Here is an 18,102-nt window from a genome sequence, read left to right as displayed (position 1 = left end):
TACTGTACTGGGACTGTAGCCCCTATTGTAACAGGACTGGTCTACTGTACTGGGACTGTAGCTCCTATTGTAACAGGACTGGTCTACTGTACTGGGACTGTAGCTCCTATTGTAACAGACTGGTCTACTGTACTGGGACTGTAGCCAGTTGTGCAGTTAATGCTGTGACATTGTTGAGCGACTAACCTGCCACACACCGACAACTGCATTGGCGATGAGGATGAGGAGAATGACGAAGGGCTCAACAAAGGCAGTGACTGTTTCCTCACCTTCTTCAAACCAGGCAAGCACCTGCAGGAGAAATTGGGTTAAAATCGATTAACACATTACTGAGAGAGAGGTTAATACAGACACATTGATTAAACACACCAGTCTGAGACTCTAGATCATAACTGTACACACACACAGAGCCAGCGTGAGACTCTAGATCATAACTGTACACACACACAGCGCCAGCGTGAGACTCTAGATCATAACTGTACACACACACAGAGCCAGCGTGAGACTCTAGATCATAACTTTACACACACACATAGTGCCAGCGTGAGACTCTAGATCATAACTGTATACCCACACAGCGCCAGCATGAGACTCTAGATCATAACTGTACACACACACAGCGCCAGCGTGAGACTCTAGATCATAACTGTACATACACAGCGCCAGCGTGAGACTCTAGATCATAACTGTACACACACACAGCGCCAGCGTGAGACTCTAGATCATAACTGTACACACACAGCGCCAGCTTGAGACTCTAGATCATAACTGTACACACACACAGCGCCAGCGTGAGACTCTGGATCATAACTGTACACACACACAGAGCCAGCTCGAGACTCTAGATCATTATTGTACACACACACAGCGCCAGCGTGAGACTCTAGATCATAACTGTACACACACACACAGCGCCAGCGTGAGACTCTAGATCATAACTGTACATACACAGCGCCAGCGTGAGACTCTAGATCATAACTTTACACACACACCGCGCCAGCGTGAGACAGTAGATCATAACTGTACACACACAGCGCCAGCGTGAGACTCTAGATCATAACTGTACATACACAGCGCCAGCATGAGACTCTAGATCATAACTGTACACACACACAGCGCCAGCGTGAGACTCTAGATCATAACTGTACACACACACAGAGCCAGCGTGAGACTCTAGATCATAACTGTACACACACACAGCGCCAGCGTGAGACTCTAGATCATAACTGTACACACACACAGCGCCAGCGTGAGACTCTAGATCATAACTGTACACACACACAGCGCCAGCGTGAGACTCTAGATCATAACTGTACACACACACAGAGCCAGCGTGAGACTCTAGATCATAACTGTACACACACAGCGCCAGTGTGAGACTCTAGATCATAACTGTACACACACACAGCGCCAGCGTGAGACTCTAGATCATAACTGTACATACACACAGCGCCAGCGTGAGACTCTAGATCATAACTGTACACACACACACACAGAGCCAGCCTGAGACTCTAAATCATAACTGTACACACACACACAGAGCCAGCGTGAGACTCTAGATCATAACTGTACACACACAGAGCGCCAGCGTGAGACTCTAGATCATAACTGTACACACACAGAGCCAGCGTGAGACTCTAGATCATAACTGTACACACACACAGCGCCAGTGTGAGACTCTAGATCATAACTGTACACACACACAGCGCCACTGTGAGACTCTAGATCATAACTGTACACACACACAGAGCCAGAGTGAGACTCTAGATCATAACTGTACACACACAGCGCCAGTGTGAGACTCTAGATCATAACTGTACACACACACAGCGCCAGCATGAGACAATAGATCATAACTGTACACACACACAGCGCCAGCATGAGACTCTAGATCATAAGTGTACACACACACAGCCAGCGTGAGACTCTAGATCATAAGTGTACACACACACACACACAGCGCCAGTGTGAGATACTAGATCATAACTGTACACACACACAGAGCCAGCGTGAGACTCTAGATCATAACTGTACACACACACAGCACCAGTGTGAGACTCTAGATCATAATTGTACACACACACAGCGGCAGTGTGAGACTCTAGATCATAACTGCACACACACAGCGCCAGCGTGAGACTCTAGATCATAAGTGTACACACACACACACAGCGCCAGTGTGAGATACTAGATCATAACTGTACACACACACAGCACCAGTGTGAGACTCTAGATCATAATTGTACACACACACAGCGCCAGCGTGAGACTCTAGGTCATAACTGTACACACACACAGCGCCAGCGTGAGACACTAGATCGTAACTGTGCGCACACACACAGCGCCAGTGTGAGACTCTAGATCATAACTGTACACACACACAGTGCCAGCGTGAGACTCTAGATCATAACTGTACACACAGACACAGCGTCAGGGTGATACTCTAGATCATAACTGTACACACACACAGTGCCAGTGTGAGCCAGATCAGAGCTCTAATCATGTGTTGATACTCAGTCTCAGAGTCCCAGATCCTTGCCCTGTGTGTGTGTGTGTGTTCTCCCCACTTGTTCCTCAGCTCCTTAACTATCTGACCTTTCCTGCAGGATTCAATTTCGTTGCTTCGCTGGAACACATCTTAAAATAACGCCCCCAGCACACAAGTCCCATGTGCCAGTCTAACACCTAAAAGATCTCCTTGTAAGGACACAGTGACAGCACCCCTGTCTCAGTCTGTTCTCTCGTTAAAGAGAGTGAGAGATGTAAACACACTCTTTATAGACTTTAGCACTGCACTGAGAGGGAGAGGGGTTAATACAGACACACTGACTGGACACTCCAGTACATGAACACTGCACTGAGAGAGAGAGGGGTTAATAAAGACACACTGACTGGACACTCCAGTACATTAACACTGCACTGAGAGAGAGAGAGGGGTTAATAAAGACACACTGACTGGACACTCCAGTACATTAACACTGCACTGAGAGAGAGAGGGGTTAATACAGACACACTGACTGGACACTCCAGTACATGAACACTGCACTGAGAGAGAGAGGGGTTAATAAAGACACACTGACTGGACACTCCAGTACATTAACACTGCACTGAGAGGGAGAGGGGTTAATACAGACACACTGACTGGACACTCCAGTACATGAACACTGCACTGAGAGAGAGAGGGGTTAATACAGACACACTGACTGGACACTCCAGTACATTAACACTGCACTGAGAGAGAGAGGGGTTAATACAGACACACTGACTGGACACTCCAGTACATTAACACTGCACTGAGAGAGAGAGAGGGGTTAATAAAGACACACTGACTGGACACTCCAGTACATTAACACTGCACTGAGAGAGAGAGGGGTTAATACAGACACACTGACTGGACACTCCAGTACATTAACACTGCACTGAGAGAGAGGTTAATACAGACAGACTGACTGGACACTCCAGTACATTAACACTGCACTGAGAGGAGAGAGAGGAGAGGGATAGATGAGAGAGAGGAGAGAGATGGGAGAGAGGACAGGAACAGAGGAGAGAGAGGAGAGAGATGGGAGAGAGGACAGGGACAGAAGAGAGAGAGGAGAGGGATAGATGAGAGAGAGGAGAGAGATGGGAGAGAGGACAGGGACAGAGGAGAGAGAGGAGAGGGATAGATGAGAGAGAGGAGAGAGATGGGAGAGAGAGAGGACAGGGACAGAGGAGAGAGAGGAGAGGGATAGATGAGAGAGAGGAGAGAGATGGGAGAGAGAACCCCTGAGCCAGCTGGTCCTGAGGCTCACCGACCTGAGCCACACCAACACTAACCAGCCTCAGGACAGCACTGCTAGAGCACCACAACCCAGACTCAACCACATCACAGCACAGATCAAACAGCAATATCACACACACACAAACACAACATAAACTGGAATGCTACAGAACCTTAAACAGACAATACACACTAGCTGAATATTTGACCAAAATAAAAAATAACAAACAGAAACAGACCCTGATGAAGTACAGGCTCAGTGACCACAACCTGGCCATAGAAACTGGGCGACACAGGCAGACCTGGCTGTCCAGAGAGGACAGGCTCAGTGACCACAGCCTGGACACACACACTGGACACAGGCAGACCTGGCTGTCCAGAGAGGACAGGCTCAGTGACCACAGCCTGGACACACACACTGGACACAGGCAGACCTGGCTGCCCAGAGAGGACAGGCTGTGCTCCCACTGCCAGCGGGGAGAAATAGAGACAGAGGTGCACTTCCTACTGCACTGTGACAGATACTCTGGGATTAGAGAAACATTCTTCCCGAAATTCAGAAATCTAATCCCAGAGTTCCCACACCTGCCAGAATCACAATGGGTCCCAATCCTACTGGGAGAGGGAGGAGGGAACTCAGTTGATCTGGCAGCCCAGTATGTGATCTCCTGTCCCAGCCTGAGGAACAGTGAGTCTGTCTCCCAATAATGCTCCAGCCGCCTACAGTATATGTCAATATTTTATAATATGTCTTTGTTGTAAATGTCTGTAACATGTCTGTAGATTTTATTTTACTTCTATTTTTTGTTTTGTTCCATGTTAATTTTATTATTTTTTATTTGCTTTGGCAACACTGATTGTACCCATCGGTCATGCTAATAAAGCACCTTGAATTGAATTGAATTGAGAGGACAGGGACAGAGGAGAGAGAGGAGAGAGATGGGTGAGAGGAGAGGGATAGATGAGAGAGAGGAGAGGGATAGATGAGAGAGAGGAGAGAGATGGGAGAGAGAGAGGACAGGGACAGAGGAGAGAGAGGAGAGAGATGGGTGAAAGGAGAGGGATAGATGAGAGAGAGGAGAGAGATGGGAGAGAGGAGAGGGACAGAGGAGAGAGAGGAGAGAGAGGAGAGGGATAGATGAGAGAGAGGAGAGAGTTGGGGGAGAGGACAGGGACAGAGGAGAGAGAGGGATAGATGAGAGAGAGGAGTGAGATGGGAGAGAGGAGAGGGACAGAGGAGAGAGAGGAGAGAGAGGAGAGGGATAGAAGAGAGAGAGGAGAGAGATGGGAGAGAGAGAGAGAGGACAGGGACAGAGGAGAGAGAGGAGAGAGATAGATGAGAGAGAGGAGAGAGATGGGAAAGAGGACAGGGACAGAGGAGAGAGAGGAGAGGGATAGATGAGAGAGAGGAGAGAGATGGGAGAGAGAGAGGACAGGGACAGAGGAGAGAGAGGAGAGAGAGAGGAGGGATAGATGAGAGAGAGGAGAGAGATGGGAGAGGGAGAGGACAGGGACAGGGGAGAGAGAGGAGAGAGATGGGAGAGAGGATAGGGACAGAGGAGAGAGAGGAGAGAGAGGAGAGGGATAGATGAGAGAGAGGAGAGAGATGGGAAAGAGGACAGGGACAGAGGAGAGAGAGGAGAGAGATGGGAGAGAGGACAGGGACAGAGGAGAGAGAGGAGAGGGATGGGAGAGAGGAGAGAGATGGGAGAGAGGACAGGGACAGAGGAGAGAGAGGAGAGGGATAGATGAGAGAGAGGAGAGAGATGGGAAAGAGGACAGGGACAGAGGAGAGAGAGGAGAGGGATAGATGAGAGAGAGAGGACAGGGACAGATGAGAGAGATGGGAAAGAGGACAGGGACAGAGGAGAGAGAGGAGAGGGATAGATGAGAGAGAGGAGAGAGATGGGAGAGAGAGAGAACAGGGACAGAGGAGAGAGAGGAGAGAGATGGGAGAGAGGAGAGAGATGGGAGAGAGGACAGGGACAGAGGAGAGAGAGGAGAGAGATGGGAGAGAGGAGAGAGATGGGAGAGAGGACAGGGACAGAGGAGAGAGAGGAGAGGGATAGATGAGAGAGAGGAGAGAGATGGGAAAGAGGACAGGGACAGAGGAGAGAGAGGAGAGAGAGGAGAGGGATAGATGAGAGAGAGGAGAGAGATGGGAAAGAGGACAGGGACAGAGGAGAGAGAGGAGAGGGATAGATGAGAGAGAGAGGACAGGGACAGAGGAGAGAGATGGGAAAGAGGACAGGGACAGAGGAGAGAGAGGAGAGGGATAGATGAGAGAGAGGAGAGAGATGGGAAAGAGAGAGGACAGGGACAGAGGAGAGAGGAGAGAGATGGAAGAGAGGAGAGAGATGGGAGAGAGGACAGGGACAGAGGAGAGAGAGGAGAGAGATGGGAGAGAGGAGAGAGATGGGAGAGAGGACAGGGACAGAGGAGAGAGAGGAGAGAGATAGATGAGAGAGAGGAGTGAGATGAGAGAGAGAGAGGACAGGGACAGAGGAGAGGAGAGAGATGGGAGAGAGGAAAGAGATGGGAGGGATAGATGAGAGAGAGGAGAGAGATGGGAGAGAGGACAGGGAATAGAGGAGAGAGAGGTGAGAGGAGAGAGGAGAGGAGACAAAGGAGAAGGATAGAGGAGAGAGCAGAGGGACAGAGGAGAATGAGGAGAGAGGACAGAGATAGACTTTCCTACCACCAAAATTCCTACCACCACAAAGCCCTGCTGAGCCAAGAGCTGAGCCCTAAACAGAGCCCCCTGAGCCAGCTGGTCCTGAGGCTCACCGACCTGAGCAACACCGACACTAACCAGCCTCAGGACAGCACTGCTAGAGCACCACAACCCAGACTCAACCACATCACAGCACAGATCAAACAGCAATATCTCACACACTGGGACACACACACACAAACACAACATCAACTGGAATGCTACAGAACCCTAAACAGACAATACACACTAGCCGAATATCTGACCAAGATAAGAAACAACAAAACAGAAACAGACCCTGACGAAGTACCGGCTCAGTGACCACAACCTGGCCATAGAAACTGGGCGACACAGGCAGACCTGGCTGCCCAGAGAGGACAGGCTCAGTGACCACAGCCTGGACACACACACTGGACACAGGCAGACCTGGCTGTCCAGAGAGGACAGGCTCAGTGACCACAGCCTGGCCATAGAAACTGGACACAGGCAGACCTGGCTGTCCAGAGAGGACAGGCTCAGTGACCACAGCCTGGCCATAGAAACTGGACACAGGCAGACCTGGCTGTCCAAAGAGGACAGGCTCAGTGACCACAGCCTGGACACACACACTGGACACAGGCAGACCTGGCTGCCCAGAGAGGACAGGCTCAGTGACCACAGCCTGGACACACACACTGGACACAGGCAGACCTGGCTGTCCAGAGAGGACAGGCTCAGTGACCACAGCCTGGACACACACACTGGACACAGGCAGACCTGGCTGCCCAGAGAGGACAGGCTCAGTGACCACAGCCTGGACACACACACTGGACACAGGCAGACCTGGCTGCCCAGAGAGGACAGGCTGTGCTCCCACTGCCAGCAGGGAGAAATAGAGACAGAGGTGCACTTCCTACTGCACTGTGACAGATACTCTGGGATTAGAGAAACAGTCTTCCCTAAACTCAGAAATCTAATCCCAGAGTTCCCACACCTGCCAGAATCACAACGGGTCCCAATCCTACTGGGAGAGGGAGGAGGGAACTCAGTTGATCTGGCAGCCCAGTATGTGATCTCCTGTCCCAGCCTGAGGAACAGTGAGTCCGTCTCCCAATAATGCTCCAGCCGCCTACAGTATATGTCAATATTTTATAATATGTCTTTGTTGTAAATGTCTGTAACATGTCTGTAGATTTTATTTTACTTCTATTTTTTGTCTTGTTCCATGTTAATTATATTATTTTTATTTGCTTTGGCAACACTGATTGTACCCATCAGTCATGCTAATAAAGCACCTTGAACTGAATTGAATTGAATTGAGAGGAGAGAGAGAGGAGAGAGAGAGAGGGGAGAGAGAGAGGGGAGAGAGAAGAGAGAGAGAGGAGAGAGAGAGGGAGACAATGGAGAGGGATAGAGGAGGGATAGGAGAGAGGAGAGAGGAGAGGGATAGAGGAGGGATAGGAGAGAGGAGAGGGATAGAGGAGGGATAGGAGAGAGGAGAGAGAGGAGAGGGATAGAGGAGGATAGGAGAGAGGAGAGGGATAGAGGAGGGATAGGAGAGAGGAGAGAGAGGAGAGGGATAGAGGAGGGATAGGAGAGAGGAGAGAGGAGAGGGATAGAGGAGGGATAGGAGAGAGGAGAGAGGGGAGAGGGGGAGACAGGCTGAGACAGGAGAGAGGAGAGAGAGACATGGAGAAAGAGAGACCAACACAGTCAGGTCAAGACAGAGACACACGCTGCAGGAGGTGGAGCAGAGACTTACGAAGGAGATGCAGGCGGCCAGCAGCAAAATTCTGACCAGGAGATCCTCAAACTGCTCGATGACCAGCTCCCATAATGTCTTACCTGAACACAGAGACAGGGGTCAGTACAGACACTGACTGGACACTCCAGTACATTAACACTGCACTGAGAGAGAGAGGGGTTAATACAGACACACTGACTGGACACTCCAGTACATTAACACTGCACTGAGAGAGAGACGGGTTAATACAGACACACTGACTGGACACTCCAGTACATTAACACTGCACTGAGAGAGAGAGGGGTTAATACAGACACACTGACTGGACACTCCAGTACATTAACACTGCACTGAGAGAGAGAGGGGTCAATACAGACACTGACTAGACACTCCAGTACATTAACACTGCACTGAGAGAGAGAGGGGTTCATACAGACACACTGACTGGACACTCCAGTACATTAACACTGCACTGAGAGAGAGAGGGGTCAATACAGACACTGTTTGGACACTCCAGTACACTAACACTGCACTGAGAGAGAGAGAGGGGTTCATACAGACACACTGACTGGACACTCCAGTACATTAACACTGCACTGAGAGAGAGAGGGGTTAATACACACACACTGACTGGACACTCCAGTACATTAACACTGCACTGAGAGAGAGAGGGGTTAATACAGACACACTGACTGGACACTCCAGTACATTAACACTGCACTGAGAGAGAGAGGGGTTAATACACACACACTGACTGGACACTCCAGTTCATGAACACTGCACTGAGAGAGAGAGGGGTTCATACAGACACACTGATTGGACACTCCAGTACATTAACACTGCACTGAGAGAGAGAGGGGTTCATACAGACACACTGATTGGACACTCCAGTACAGTATCACTGCACTGAGAGAGAGAGGGGGGTTCATACAGACACCCTGACTGGACACTCCAGTACATTAACACTGCACTGAGAGAGAGAGGGGTTCATACACACACTGACTGGACACTCCAGTACATTAACACTGCACTGAGAGAGAGAGGGGTTAATACACACACACTGACTGGACACTCCAGTACATTAACACTGCACTGAGAGAGAGAGGGGTTAATACACACACACTGACTGGACACTCCAGTACAGTATCACTGCACTGAGAGAGAGAGGGGTTAATACACACACACTGACTGGACACTCCAGTACATTAACACTGCACTGAGAGAGAGAGGGGTTAATACACACACACTGACTGGACACTCCAGTACAGTATCACTGCACTGAGAGAGAGAGGGGTTAATACACACACACTGACTGGACACTCCAGTACATTAACACTGCACTGAGAGAGAGAGGGGTTAATACACACACACTGACTGGACACTCCAGTACATTAACACTGCACTGAGAGAGAGAGGGGGGTTCATACAGACACACTGGAAACTCCAGTGTACAGGAGATGGTGACAGCGATTCAGATGAAAACGTCGACAGTGATATGAACTGTTAGTCAAGCAGGTAGTGAATGAAATACCTTCTTCTGCTGGCAGCTCTGGAGAGGGACCGTGGAGCAGCGACAGGCAGGAGACAGAGAGAGGGAGACAGAAGCACAACAGGTTAGCCTCCACTTCGAAACTGTCATCCTCATCATCATCAGGCTCATTATCATTCATTCATACCTCATTCTTCTTCAGTACAAGACAGTGGACAGAGTTTGTTCTGTTATTCAAGTGTTACAGAGTTCACCTCTGAGCTGTGAGGACGAGACTCAGCCCTGAGCTCTGCTGGAGCCCAGCGGTGAGACTCTGAGGGGCTTCACTGTCTGGACTCAGAGACACAGGAGTCTGACTGTGACTCCTCTCTCCTGCAGGTGACATCAGGTGCAGCTGGTCCTCCAGGCCTGTGGGGGCAGTGTGACCCTGACTGTGTGTGAGTCAGTGTCTGGGCCTGTGGGGTCAGTGTGACCCTGACTGTGTGTGAGAGTCAGTGTCCGGGCCTGTGGGGTCAGTGTGACCCTGACTGTGTGTGAGAGTCAGTGTCCGGGCCTGTGGGGTCAGTGTGACCCTGACTGTGTGTGAGAGTCAGTGTCCGGGCCTGTGGGGTCAGTGTGACCCTGACTGTGTGTGTGAGTCAGTGTCCGGGCCTGTGGGGGTCAGTGTGACCCTGACTGTGTGTGAGAGTCAGTGTCCGGGCCTGTGGGGTCAGTGTGACCCCGACTGTGTGTGAGAGTCAGTGTCTGGGCCTGTGGGGTCAGTGTGACCCTGACTGTGTGTGTGAGTCAGTGTCCGGGCCTGTGGGGTCAGTGTGACCCTGACTGTGTGTGAGTCAGTGTCTGGGCCTGTGGGGTCAGTGTGACCCTGACTGTGTGTGTGAGTCAGTGTCTGGGCCTGTGGGGGTCAGTGTGACCCTGACTGTGTGTGTGAGTCAGTGTCTGGGCCTGTGGGGGTCAGTGTGACCCTGACTGTGTGTGAGAGTCAGTGTCTGGGCCTGTGGGGGTCAGTGTGACCCTGACTGTGTGTGAGAGTCAGTGTCTGGGCCTGTGGGGGTCAGTGTGACCCTGACTGTGTGTGAGAGTCAGTGTCCGGGCCTGTGGGGTCAGTGTGACCCTGACTGTGTGTGAGAGTCAGTGTCCGGGCCTGTGGGGTCAGTGTGACCCTGACTGTGTGTGAGAGTCAGTGTCCGGGCCTGTGGGGTCAGTGTGACCCTGACTGTGTGTGTGAGTCAGTGTCCGGGCCTGTGGGGGTCAGTGTGACCCTGACTGTGTGTGAGAGTCAGTGTCCGGGCCTGTGGGGTCAGTGTGACCCCGACTGTGTGTGAGAGTCAGTGTCTGGGCCTGTGGGGTCAGTGTGACCCTGACTGTGTGTGTGAGTCAGTGTCCGGGCCTGTGGGGTCAGTGTGACCCTGACTGTGTGTGAGTCAGTGTCTGGGCCTGTGGGGTCAGTGTGACCCTGACTGTGTGTGTGAGTCAGTGTCTGGGCCTGTGGGGGTCAGTGTGACCCTGACTGTGTGTGAGAGTCAGTGTCTGGGCCTGTGGGGGTCAGTGTGACCCTGACTGTGTGTGAGAGTCAGTGTCTGGGCCTGTGGGGTCAGTGTGACCCTGACTGTGTGTGAGAGTCAGTGTCTGGGCCTGTGGGGGTCAGTGTGACCCTGACTGTGTGTGAGAGTCAGTGTCCGGGCCTGTGGGGTCAGTGTGACCCTGACTGTGTGTGAGAGTCAGTGTCCGGGCCTGTGGGGTCAGTGTGACCCTGACTGTGTGTGAGAGTCAGTGTCCGGGCCTGTGGGGTCAGTGTGACCCTGACTGTGTGTGAGAGTCAGTGTCCGGGCCTGTGGGGTCAGTGTGACCCTGACTGTGTGTGAGAGTCAGTGTCTGGGCCTGTGGGGGTCAGTGTGACCCTGACTGTGTGTGTGAGTCAGTGTCTGGGCCTGTGGGGGCAGTGTGACCCTGACTGCGTGTGAGAGTCAGTGTCTGGGCCTGTGGGGGTCAGTGTGACCCTGACTGTGTGTGTGAGTCAGTGTCTGGGCCTGTGGGGTCAGTGTGACCCTGACTGTGTGTGAGAGTCAGTGTCTGGGCCTGTGGGGTCAGTGTGACCCTGACTGTGTGTGAGAGTCAGTGTCCGGGCCTGTGGGGTCAGTGTGACCCTGACTGTGTGTGAGAGTCAGTGTCCGGGCCTGTGGGGTCAGTGTGACCCTGACTGTGTGTGAGAGTCAGTGTCTGGGCCTGTGGGGTCAGTGTGACCCTGACTGTGTGTGAGAGTCAGTGTCTGGGCCTGTGGGGTCAGTGTGACCCTGACTGTGTGTGAGAGTCAGTGTCTGGGCCTGTGGGGTCAGTGTGACCCTGACTGTGTGTGAGAGTCAGTGTCCGGGCCTGTGGGGTCAGTGTGACCCTGACTGTGTGTGAGAGTCAGTGTCTGGGGTGGGGGGTCAGTGTGACCCTGACTGTGTGTGAGAGTCAATGTCTGGGGTCGGGGGTCAGACTGCAGCCCCTACAGACTCAGCCCTGAGCTCTGCTGGAGCCCAGCGGTGAGACTCTGAGGGGCTTCACTGTCTGGACTCAGAGACACAGGAGTCTGACTGTGACTCCTCTCTCCTGCAGGTGACATCAGGTGCAGCTGGTCCTCCAGGCCTGTGGGGGGCAGTGTCAGAGCGAGGCCATAACCAATACTGGGGAACCCTACTAATTAACATTTACATGATCCCACTTGGTGTGCTATTAAGATCATGTGGCCCTTACCAATCATCCATGTCAACCTGCAACTCACAACTGGCAGCTACTGGAGCCCAGCAGGGGGCGCCCTCACCCAACTCACAGCCCACTGGAGCCCAGCAGGGGGCGCTGTCCCCCAGCTCTCAGCCCACTGGAGCCCAGCGAGGGGAGCCCTCACCCAGCTCACAGCCCACTGGAGCCCAGCAGGGGGAGCCCTCACCCAGCTCTCAGCCCACTGGAGCCCAGCAGGGGGCGCCCTCACCCAGCTCCCAGCCCACTGGAGCCCAGCAGGGGGCGCTGTCCCCCAGCTCTCAGCCCACTGGAGCCCAGCGAGGGAAGCCCTCACCCAGCTCACAGCCCACTGGAGCCCAGCAGGGGGCGCTGTCCCCCAGCTCACAGCCCACTGGAGCCCAGCAGGGGGCGCTGTCCCCCAGCTCACAGCCCACTGGAGCCCAGCAGGGGGAGCCTGGCCAGAACCTGGAGGGGAGACCCCTGGGAGAGGTGTGAGTGGGGCCAGCAGGGGGCGCTCTCACCCTGCGCTCTGTGTGGGTCCTGATGCCCCAGTCCAGTGATGGTGAGCTATAAAAGAGTAGGGCTGGACACTGACGGGGACACTGGACTGTAAACAGGCGCTGTCCTTCGGGTGAGACGTGAAACCGAGGTCCTGACTCTCTGTGCTCATTAACAATCTCGTCTGCGGGAGCTGCTGGTCTTAAGTTCCCATCTAAATTGAAGAACCTGGGGGTGATATTTGATTCAGGCTTGACGTCTGACCCACACGTGCAGCATCCTGTCAAAACATCTTTCTTCCACCTCAGAATCATCTCTAGACTACGCCCTGTGTTATTCCTAACTGTGGCTGAAAAGCGCATCAACACTTTCGTCTTCTCCTGAATCGACTACTGCAATGCTCTACTCTCTGGGGTTTCTAAATCCACACTGAACAAACTCCAGTCTGTCCAGAATCCGCCAGCCACAATCCTGACCAGGTCCAGTGCAAGTAATCCCATCACTCCTGTCCTGGAGTCCCTGCACTGGCTTCCCGTCAGGTTTCGTGTCGACTTCCAAATCCTCCTGCTCGCCTGTAAGGCTCTGCTTGTCTGAGCTGCTGTCGCCCTGCTCCCCACCTCACCACCTTCGCTCCTCTGATTCTGCTCTCCTGTCTGTCCCCCAGGCCCCTCGACACTCTAGGGGTGACAGGGCTTCTCCTGCTGCGCCCCCAAGCTCTGGACTCTCTCCCCAAGGACATCAGAGAGTCTCCTTCTCTCAGCTTGTTCGCATTCAGACCCAAAACCTTCAGAAAGGCTCGTATTTAATTGAAGTCTCCTTGTATCCTCCTCTGCACTCTTAATCCTTGTCTTTAATTGTGCTTATTTACTTATCTCCTGTCTTTGGAGATAAACTTTTTTAGAACTTACTTTTTAAGGCACTGTATAAAATAAAGTTGATTATTATTATTATTATTATTATTATTATTATTATTATTACTATTATTATTATTATTATTACAGCACTGATCTCTATTACTGTCCCACACAGAGACACAGCTCTCTTACAGCACTGATTTCTATTACTGTCCCACACAGAGACACAGCTCTCTTACAGCACTGATCTCTATTACTGTCACACAGAGACACACCTCTCTTACAGCACTGATCTCTATTACTGTCCCACACAGAGACACAACTCTCTTACAGCACTGATCTCTATTACTGTCCCACACAGAGACACAGCTCTTTTACAGCACTGATCTCTATTACTGTCCCACACAGAGACACAGCTCTCTTACAGCACTGATCTCTATTACTGTCACACAGAGACACAGCTCTTTTACAGCACTGATCTCTTTTACTGTCACACAGAGACACAGCTCTTTTACAGCACTGATCTCTATTACTGTCCCACACAGAGACACAGCTCTCTTACAGCACTGATCTCTATTACTGTCCCACACAGAGACACAGCTCTCTTACAGCACTGATCTCTATTACTGTCCCACACAGAGACACAGCTCTCTTACAGCACTGATCTCTATTACTGTCACACATAGAGACACAGCTCTTTTACAGCACTGATCTCTATCGCTGTCAAACACAGAGACACAGCTCTTTAACAGCCCTGATCTCTATTACTGTCCCACACAGTGACGCAGCTCTCTTACAGCACTGATCTCTATTACTGTCCCACACAGACACAGCTCTCTTACAGCACTGATCTCTATTACTGTCACACACAGACACAGCTCTCCTACAGCACTGATCTCTATTACAGTCCCCACACAGAGACACAGTTCTTTTACAGCACTGATCTCTATTACTGTCCCACACAGAGACACAGCTCTTTTACAGCACTGATCTCTATTACTGTCACACAGAGACACAGCTCTCCTACAGCACTGATCTCTATTACTGTCCCCACACAGAGACACAGTTCTTTTACAGCACTGATCTCTATTACTGTCCCACACAGAGACACAGCTCTCCTACAGCACTGATCTCTATTACTGTCCCACACAGAGACACAGCTCTTTTACAGCACTGATCTCTATCGCTGTCAAACACAGAGACACAGCTCTTTTACAGCCCTGATCTCTATTACTGTCCCACACAGAGACACAGCTCTTTTACAGCCCTGATCTCTATTACTGTCCCACACAGAGACACAGTTCTTTTACAGCACTGATCTCTATTACTGTCCCACACAGAGACACAGCTCTCTTACAGCACTGATCTCTATTACTGTCCCACACAGAGACACAACTCTCCTACAGCACTGATCTCTATTACTGTCCCCACACAGAGACACAGCTCTCTTACAGCACTGATCTCTATTACTGTCCCACACTGAGACACAGCTCTCTTACAGCACTGATCTCTATTACTGTCCCACACAGAGACACAACTCTCTTACAGCACTGATCTCTATTACTGTCACACAGAGACACAGCTCTCTTACAGCACTGATCTCTATTACTGTCCCACACAGAGACACAGCTCTCTTACAGCACTGATCTCTATTACTGTCCCACACAGAGACACAGCTCTTTTACAGCACTGATCTCTATTACTGTCCCACACAGAGACACAACTCTCTTACAGCACTGATCTCTATTACTGTCACACAGAGACACAGCTCTCTTACAGCACTGATCTCTATTACTGTCCCACACAGAGACACAGCTCTCTTACAGCACTGATCTCTATTACTGTCCCACACAGAGACACAGCTCTCTTACAGCACTGATCTCTATTACTGTCCCACACAGAGACACAGCTCTCTTACAGCACTGATCTCTATTACTGTCCCACACAGAGACACAGCTCTCTTACAGCACTGATCTCTATTACTGTCACACATAGAGACACAGCTCTTTTACAGCACTGATCTCTATCGCTGTCAAACACAGAGACACAGCTCTTTAACAGCCCTGATCTCTATTACTGTCCCACACAGTGACGCAGCTCTCTTACAGCACTGATCTCTATTACTGTCCCACACAGACACAGCTCTCCTACAGCACTGATCTCTATTACAGTCCCCACACAGAGACACAGTTCTTTTACAGCACTGATCTCTATTACTGTCCCACACAGAGACACAGCTCTTTTACAGCACTGATCTCTATTACTGTCACACAGAGACACAGCTCTCCTACAGCACTGATCTCTATTACTGTCCCCACACAGAGACACAGTTCTTTTACAGCACTGATCTCTATTACTGTCCCACACAGAGACACAGCTCTCCTACAGCACTGATCTCTATTACTGTCCCACACAGAGACACAGCTCTTTTACAGCACTGATCTCTATCGCTGTCAAACACAGAGACACAGCTCTTTTACAGCCCTGATCTCTATTACTGTCCCACACAGAGACACAGCTCTTTTACAGCCCTGATCTCTATTACTGTCCCACACAGAGACACAGTTCTTTTACAGCACTGATCTCTATTACTGTCCCACACAGAGACACAGCTCTCTTACAGCACTGATCTCTATTACTGTCCCACACAGAGACACAACTCTCCTACAGCACTGATCTCTATTACTGTCCCCACACAGAGACACAGCTCTCTTACAGCACTGATCTCTATTACTGTCCCACACTGAGACACAGCTCTCTTACAGCACTGATCTCTATTACTGTCCCACACAGAGACACAACTCTCTTACAGCACTGATCTCTATTACTGTCACACAGAGACACAGCTCTCTTACAGCACTGATCTCTATTACTGTCCCACACAGAGACACAGCTCTCTTACAGCACTGATCTCTATTACTGTCCCACACAGAGACACAGCTCTTTTACAGCACTGATCTCTATTACTGTCCCACACAGAGACACAACTCTCTTACAGCACTGATCTCTGTTATTGTCACACAGAGACACAGCTCTTTTACAGGAACAGCTTTGTCTGTAATTCAGCAGTAATTCATCTCTAAGATGTTTTGAGAGAAGTTCCTTGCACCAGTTCAGGAGAAGTTCAGGAGAAATTGATTTTCATCAATCACAGTCACAGTCACAGAAATGGTTGTATTTTCCAAGTGAACATGCAGTCCCTGCCCGTCTCATCCCTCTCCCTACCTCTCCATCTTTCTCCCTCTATCCATCTCTCTCTCTGTTCCTGACCTGTCTCTCTCTCAGTCCCTGATCTGTCTCTCTCCCTGTTCCTGACCTGTCTCTCTCTCAGTACCTGATGTGTCTCTCTCTCTCTGTTCCTGACCTGTCTCTCTCTCAGTCCCCGATCTGTCTCTTTCTCTCCGTGTCCCTGACCCGTCTCTGTCTCTCTCTGCCCCAGACTCTGACCCGTCTCTCTCTCTCTCTCTATCCCCAGACTCTGACCCGTCTCTCTCTCTCTCTCTCTCTGCCCCAGACTCTGACCCGTCTCTCTCTGTCTCTCTCTCTCTGCCCCAGACTCTGACCCGTCTCTCTCTCTCTCTCTCTCTGCCCCAGGCCCTGACCCGTCTCTCCCTCTCTCTCTCTCTGCCCCAGACTCTGACCCGTCTCTCTCTCTCTCTGTCTCTCTCTCTCTGCCCCAGGCCCTGACCCGTCTCTGTCTCTCTCTCTCTGCCCCAGGCCCTGACCCGTCTCTCTCTCTCTCTATCCCCAGACTCTGACCCGTCTCTCTCTCTCTCTGCCCCAGACTCTGACCCGTCTCTCTCTCTCTCTCTCTCTCTGCCCCAGGCCCTGACCCGTCTCTGTCTCTCTCTCTCTGCCCCAGGCCCTGACCCGTCTCTGTCTCTGGGACTCACCGTTGAAACCGTACTTAGACAGGTTCTTCTTGACCTGCTCGGGGGACAGCCCCGTGTTCTCGTTCACCCCGAAGTACGCCAGGCACTCCTCGGTGGTCTTGCTGTGACCGTTGTCCATGCTGCTCCCTGTCTGTTCACGCACACACAGCGAGAAGCCAGGAGACAGAAAGTGCGAGGGCTCTGAGGGGCTGCGCGGCTCTTATACCAGCCCGGCGCGCGCGGCCCCCCCGCCGGCGCGCGCCATTGGCCGCGCGAGGGCAGAGGGGCCGGGCCGGGCCGGGACACAGGGATCGCGCCCCGATCTGTTTTTGGAAAGTGCCGCGTCAGGAGAACAGGGGGGACAGGAGAGCAGAGCGAGGAGGAGGGAGGAGGGAGGAGGGAGTGAGTGACAGGTCAAGTGTGTCTCTCCAGGAGAGGAGGAAGAGGGTCAGTACACACTGAGAGA

The 18,102-nt window shown here is 51.6% G+C and overlaps 1 protein-coding gene across 2 annotated transcripts in view; it reads right to left on the bottom strand.

The window, feature by feature from the left end:
- LOC138238244 (sarcoplasmic/endoplasmic reticulum calcium ATPase 1) overlaps window positions 1-17,838 on the bottom strand; it is a 51,715-nt gene extending 33,877 nt beyond the window's left edge. For both annotated transcript variants that reach the window (XM_069188333.1, XM_069188332.1), the window contains exons 1-4: window positions 17,658-17,838; window positions 9,731-9,748; window positions 8,218-8,300; window positions 187-291 (exon numbers count right to left, since the gene is read on the bottom strand). In XM_069188333.1, coding sequence (XP_069044434.1) covers window positions 187-291; window positions 8,218-8,300; window positions 9,731-9,748; window positions 17,658-17,775 — 324 coding nt within the window. In that variant the 5' untranslated portion in view covers window positions 17,776-17,838. The remainder of the gene's footprint in view (window positions 1-186; window positions 292-8,217; window positions 8,301-9,730; window positions 9,749-17,657) is intronic.
- Between the last annotated feature and the right edge of the window lie 264 nt (window positions 17,839-18,102).

This window comes from Lepisosteus oculatus, chromosome 4, assembly GCF_040954835.1.
Source record: "Lepisosteus oculatus isolate fLepOcu1 chromosome 4, fLepOcu1.hap2, whole genome shotgun sequence".
Classification (NCBI taxonomy): domain Eukaryota; kingdom Metazoa; phylum Chordata; class Actinopteri; order Semionotiformes; family Lepisosteidae; genus Lepisosteus; species Lepisosteus oculatus.
The sequence above is the reverse complement of the archived record's forward strand: the minus strand, read 5'-3'. Positions and strand labels throughout refer to the sequence as shown.